General features: G+C 31.7%; 1 protein-coding gene across 2 annotated transcripts in view; it reads left to right on the top strand.

Moving 5' to 3' along the window:
• The first annotated feature begins 222 nt into the window (after positions 1 to 222).
• Positions 223 to 7,139, top strand: part of LOC111627620 (lysoplasmalogenase-like protein TMEM86A) — a 14,423-nt gene continuing 7,506 nt past the window's right edge. Inside the window, exon 1 of one of the 2 annotated variants that reach the window (XM_023371205.1) lies at positions 223 to 465. In XM_023371205.1, the coding sequence (XP_023226973.1) occupies positions 355 to 465 (111 nt within the window). In that variant the 5' untranslated portion in view covers positions 223 to 354. Of the gene's footprint in view, positions 466 to 1,509; positions 2,095 to 7,139 lie in introns of those variants that run through there. The other variant, XM_023371207.1, reaches the window with a different exon arrangement.

Here is a 7,139-nt window from a genome sequence, read left to right as displayed (position 1 = left end):
TATGAAAACGCGACACTAACTTTTAAACAATAGAAGAATGTAAGTCCGTCGACCATTTCCGGTTGGAGATCGAATTAAACTTCGATTTTGACCTCTCCCGCGCCCCGAAAGGTTTCGAATTGTCATCAGGTGACGAGGAGAGACCAATCGGAAAGGGGAATCTGAGAGAAAACAGATAAAACCCCGGAAATTCGAGGACGCGACGGCTTCTTCTACCGAAAGTTCCAAGTGACGGACCTGTTGTTGTGTGTGTGTCGCGCACCCATCTTCGTCTCCATCTCCCGACCTCGGATCGACATCTTTCCATCAACGGAAGTCGACCGCATCGTCCCGGAGTCGTCGAGACGTGATGAAATGTGTCATTCGCGAACAAGGGACACTCCTTCAAAATGGGACTATCTTGGAAAGGAGAGGAAGACCCAGAGGCCACAACCGCCGCAGAACTTCCAATATCGCGGAAACCTTGTAAGCTTCTTTCCTGTTTAATAAACGGTTGTGTTGTTTGTAAACGAAGCATCTATCTCTGACTCAACTGCTTCCACATGTCGTTGATTGTTACCGCTCGGCAATCCAAACGGCAAGGGAGACGATGACGATATATATCACATATAATCGTTCATCGAAAGATTTTTTTTTATTTTTCCCCCCTTCGGCCCCCACACTAATACAAAAATTTTAATTTATAATTGACAAAATTATACAGCAAATTTTTCCAAAAATAAAAAGAAGTATCTAATTCATCGAAAAAGAGAATTAAAACGATTGTAAATTATATGTATAAATTATTAATAGCATAGACACTATATTAAGATTATTTATTAATCAGAAGTGTTAAGTTCTGATTAATAAATAATCTTAATAAACAAAATAATTTAAGAAATAGATCAAGGAAGAAAACTATATGAAGAAAGAATTAAATTAAAATACTTTTTCCATTGCACAACGGGTATGTCTCAGAAGATGGGAACCTAATTCTTGCATCTGGTGAAAATGGGTAAGATCAGCTATAATATAATAAACTTAATATTTGCTATCGTTACTTTTTGCCTGAGCAATGCCAAGCTCATCTCCTAGTAAATATATACTTTGTACTGTACAATTTACGAAGCTGGCAACACTCATTTTAATCAGCTGGTAAACAAAATAATTGTGACGGCTGCGTACATGGATTATACAGGATTTGTTAATGAATAATAAATAATGGCTTTTTATACAACTGTATTATCAGCTTATGAAGATAATAACGTTTAATCTATATAAGCCACATAATCTATTGCTGTGGAAAAAATTAATGTTAGGGTACCGACAAGAGCACTGATTAATGATTTAAGTAATACTGACGATGAATTATTTATTTTGAAATGTCTAAAGTTTTACCAAAAAGCAATGAGTGAAGCGTTTAAAAGATATCCAGTTGCAAACCATTTTTATAAAAATTTAGATTTTTTGCAAAAAAAGCAATATTTTTATTGTCCATAAAATACTGTACAGTATATGTATTATAATTATATTATTGTTCATGTTGTTAAAATTTAATTATTTATTGTTCATGTTGATAACAATTTAATTATTTATTCTTCATTGTTTTTAACATAACTATTCTGTTTACAACTTTTATCGTATTGTATCAATAAAGCCTTTCTACGATTTGGAAATTTGTTGTTTTTTGAGTAGCGACAAAGTAGCGACTTTTCAAAATATCTATGGCGAAATCAGCGACTTTTATTTTAAAATGTAGCGACATTCACTTACGAAAAGTTAGAAACACTGGCCTTCCATGACAATTACAAAAAGGTTCCTCTAGAGACACTCAGTCGATGTGTTCCTGGCAAGACTTTGTTCCTGCAGGTGAAAGTTTGTCTATTTTTCGCCGTCATTAAAATTACAGAATTTACGAAGCTGGCAACACTCATTTTAATCAGCTGGTAAACAAAATAATTGTGACGGCTGCGTACATCGATTTTTTTAAACAAATAACTTATTTTAATTAATAAACAAACGGAAAATTTAAATGTGATTTCCATATGGCTTGTTAGAAGACTAAAGAAGAAAGTTGTCAAAATGGCAGATTATTGGACGAGTCCGAAGATTGTGGTAAATAAATAGAAATATTATCTTTTGATGCGTTCATTTGTTTTAGTTCTATATTATTTGTTGCTTTCGGGACCATAACCAATTACCTTCTTAATAACTGGAATGAATTACCAATCGCAGTCAACAAAACCGTTAACATCCAGTATAAAAATTGATCAAGTCGACATTCTATTCCGAATTGGAATGCTCTTAAACTTTATTGGATCTTAAAGGTTTTGTTGATTGTGGGATGAGAACGATTTGAAAATCAAATATTAAGACTTTCGAATTTATGCTATAAAATTTTACTATATAATCAGTTATGTATTTTTCGTGTACACTGGTGTCAATATTAATAGATAATAATATGTATAATTAGAAGTACCAATCCAATAAAAAATTAATCTGATCATGCTAATTCTAACGACTTCCAACCTGTGTATGTATCCACTTTATATAGGTATTGTATATAATGTTTGCTTATGTGACCTTATGTATGTCTGTGTGTACATGCAGATCGACCTAGGCTATGTACTATACAGTATAAAGTCGATCTGTGTATGTAACATATTATTTTCTACACATTAATGTACCGTACATAATAATGCGTTATGTACGGACGTTAATTTTGATGTTCTTGTACTTGAAAGATTAAATTACCATCGTCGAGATGTATAGTTTTACTAAATTGTGCTGTTGCATAAGATAGAAATGTTATAAATTTGAACATATTTTACTAAATATATTTTATTTAAAATATTTATATTACTATAAATTTTGATTTATATTAAATTCTTAATACAAAGCTAAAATTAATGATACAGTGAGTGATCGGTTAACGAACATAATCCTTTCCAAGACTTTGTTTGCTATCCAAATTCTTCGTTAACTGATTATTGATTTACCATAGATTTTTATGGGAATTTGATTACAGTCGACCTCTCTATAACACTGTTGATAATTCTGTTTTATATTAATTCCATGTTGTACGAGTCACTTAGATTTTACAAATATGTGAGCAGTTTACAGCCCGGCACATGTATTTGTAAAATCTAAGTGATTCGTACAACATGGAATTCATATAAAACGGAATAATCAACAGTGTTATGGGGGGTCAACTGTAATTTGTTCTGGAGACCCCAAAAAATAAAAATATATATATACTTTCTTACTATGTTTATTTATATGCAATAATAAAAGCACTGTACATATATGTACAGTCTTGCATTTTTATCAGTCATGTTTTTTCCGTTTGTGGAATTTAAAGAATCTGTCTAATGTTGATTGCTTTTTTTTTTTTTTTAGGATTTTTTAGAAGTAATATTAGCATTGCAATTGTAGAAATCCCCAAGCCTCAATCTGGTTTGAATGCCATTCTAAGACCGTTGTTCTGACATCCTTCCACTTCTTCAAAGCATCTTTAATAACACATATCGACATTAATCCTCTTTTTCAGAAGAAAACATATCTCGCTGAGTTTCTTGGTGTTCTTCATTCGAGAGTTCTTAGCGTTCTTCTGTCGTCAGATCCGTTTCAGGTTCCATTATGAACTCTTCAATGTTCTTTATTTCTCAGATGTGATTTTTGTTACTCCTTTAGCTGCATGAGTCTTCTTGATAATACAGTATCTTTCTTAGATAAGATTGAACTGCGGCCTACTGTAGACCTGTTCAAGCCATACTGCCCAGCAACAACAGACATCAGACATCTGCCTACTCTCTACCTGTGATGATATACTCTCATTTTTCAAAAGTAAAAACTGACGTAGAACTTAACAAGTGCCTGCCTGACAGTCTCACGAATACTATAAAAAAATTGTTTCTGTCAGAAAAATAAAAGGCTGGAATTACAAGTGAAAGTTTCAAAGTTTGGAAGAATACTATCCAATCAGTATATACTGGGCTGAGCGTCAATGCTGAAGTCTCCCGCGCTCCAAAAAGTTTCAAATTGTTATCTGAAGACAAGGGAAGACGAATTGGCATTCATTATTTTATGTTGCTTCTTCTTGTGTTTGTTCTGTGAAGTGTTTGTTATCCGATCATGTGTTCGTTGTCCGAATATAAAAATCTTTTCATCTAAGTGTTCTATCTAAAAATCTTTTCATCTAAGTGTTAAATCTAAGTGTTCATTATCCAATTTGTTCGTTAACTGATCACTCACTGTATAGCCTTCTGCAGGTAGCAAGAAATAATATGATACAATGCAAGTTATCAAAAGGCATGCAGAATATTTTTAGGACCCAAAATTTTCCCAAAAATTATTGTATACAACATAAAACTATAATTTATGAACTGATTAATAATTATTATTGGTAAGTAGGTTTACCATACAATTTGCCCTGTATTACTAATGATAAGTTAATGCAACACGAAACTGATAAGTTAAATATTTTAGATTAAAAGAATGCTTTAATTTAATCACATGTTTTCATCTTTATATGATACCATATACAGTTATAAACTTGATGCAATATGTTGATTAATAGAAATAAAATTGACGTCAGTGCCACGAATGCTTATTTTTATTTTTAGCACAGGCAGTAATTAATGGATTTTTTGATATCCAAAAATACAAAATTTATTTACGATGATGACCTCAGAATGAATTTTTATAAGGCTCAAAAATTTCAGTTAAGGATGAACTCCAAGTAATGAATACTAAAAAATATTGTAAAAAGAAAAATTTTCATATGATTGAAATTATTTTCCCATCTTGGTCAAATAATGTAAAGGAGTGTTTTAGAAGTTAGACAAAATGAGTCTACTTCTAAAACACTCCTTTACATTATTTAAGTTAAATTATTTTAACTAAAGTTAATAAGAAAAATTACGTACATTTACAATTTAAATCATTTCATTAAAACATTATAATTTTTTGAAATTATTTAAAATTTTAAAGTAACACAAGTTGGGTCTGGACCATGGTAATTAATACTGGCTTCCTTATTGCTTAGTTTCATCAATGTCTTAGTGGATAAAACACTGGCAGTTGGTTGCAGGTTTGCATCTCACTAATGGGCTGGCCACATGAAATTTTTCACATTTTCTTTACGAATCTAACACCAAAATAGAGTCAGTTTCTTGTAGAAAGTCTTCTTCAGAGGCATTGCTCCTTGCAAGATTTCTAGGTGTTGCATTGCCTTCTCCCATAAATTTAATCATTCTGAGATACTTAACTGTTTTCTTTATTTGACATCATTGAAAGCATCATCTGAAAACACTGAAAATTTTTGCACAATGTGTAGTGCTGAATAGTAGAAATTTTCATGTACAGATGGTTGAGATAATTTGGTTAGCAGATTTCTCAACAGAGTGTGGACCACAGATCCCTGTGGGTCTAGACAAATATGTTGACAGCAAACTATGCAAATTGACACATTAAAATTTATTAAACAGGTCTACCAGAAGATGAAGTTTGAGAAACACTAGGTTAATGCATGTCATTGGGGTACTTTGTACTTAAAGACATGTAGTTCTTCCAGTTTTTCAAAAATTGTATTAAGTTTTTAGTTTTTACAATTTAAATAAAGATGCACTGTTGATAATAAGAATATTAAAAACTATTACAGTGAAGTGTTGACTTAATGTGTGGGGTGTGTATAATACAGTAGAGCGTCATTTCCAAGTCAGTTCAAGTCAATTGGGGACTGGGGTTGTTTGGATAACTTATTTTTCGGATAACCGATTATGTACGAAAAATATATTAACCTATCCCATGTTGAAATTTTTCTCCATTGCGTGTTGCTTTGCATTGAATTTTCGTCGATGTTAAGCCTAATGTAAACTTTTTAAAATAATAATTGTGGCTATTATATCATTAAAAATTATTTCTTTATTTTTTACAAACAAAATAAATATCTTGAAAAAAAAAAAAATTATACCTCAGAAGTTAATCTAATATCAAAAACATTTGATTCAGCACAACACACAGTCCTCGGAAAAACACTACACAAAAGTGACAGTGCTGCCAACTAAAACACACACACACCAACAAAAAAAAATATTGGAGTAGCCCAAGATATAGCCAAAGATTGCAGCACCACAGCACTAGTGAAAATTTAAATTTGCCGATTGGAATGCTTTCAGTTAACCGACGTTTCAGATAAACGATGCTCTACTGTAGAAATGTAAAGAATGCACAGGTTCTATTCATCAATTTTTATTTTTTGATACTATAACTAAAGACCAAATTCATAAGCAGTTCTTTAAACTTTGCAAACCATATCAAATGAGATTATTTTAATTTTTACATCAAAATATAAATAAATAAAATATATATTTTGATGTAAATATTGTCACCCAAAATTTCATTTATACATTTTTTTTACAATTTTAGATTTAATAAGTAAGTCTTATTACACATAAGACTTATTATTCTATTGTATTGTAAGATTGCAACAGATGGCATGTATGCAGCAATTGCATTTTTTACTGCTTGCACAGTTTGGACATAGAAGCATCATTTGAATTCCTAATCAAATTTCTGTTGAACTGGACAAAGAAAATAGTCATAAAAGAAAAATGATAAATCACATTTATTTACAGGGTTCCTACGCACCTGGAAAGTCAGGGAAAATCAGGGAAAGTCAGGGATTTTCATTAGTGTTTGGAAAAGGTCAGGGAATGTCAGGGAATTTGTCGAAAATTGTCAAAAAGTCAGGGAATTTGTCTCCTTAACTGCATTGTTGATCTCGTTTGCTGAATATGGATGACCAATCACAGCCATCTGCAGGCGGCAAGAAGTAATGCTGCAATCTTTAATAAAACCCGAGATAACTCGGGCAAGTTCCATAGCGTTACATAAAACTCGGGCATTTCGGCCCTCCGAAAAAATTTTTTTTTTTGGATGTTAAGTCTCCAAATTTTTTCAAAAATTTTTTCCCGCGCGAAAATATTTTATCGCGATTTTAATATACCTTTAATGACGCACGATTAACGCTTAATTGTTTTTTAATGGGAGTTTTTTTTATCAAATTTCATTCATCGTTCTAAAGTAGTAGTGCACGGATTTTACTTCGATAAAGTTATTTAAAGCTAGTTTCTGATGTCAAAAACGACCTCCAATAG

Source organism: Centruroides sculpturatus, unplaced genomic scaffold (genome assembly GCF_000671375.1).
Source record: "Centruroides sculpturatus isolate CEXI.00-Female unplaced genomic scaffold, Cexi_2.0 scaffold357, whole genome shotgun sequence".
In the NCBI taxonomy this organism is placed as follows: Eukaryota; Metazoa; Arthropoda; class Arachnida; order Scorpiones; family Buthidae; genus Centruroides; species Centruroides sculpturatus.
This window is presented reverse-complemented; position numbering and strand designations above follow the sequence as displayed.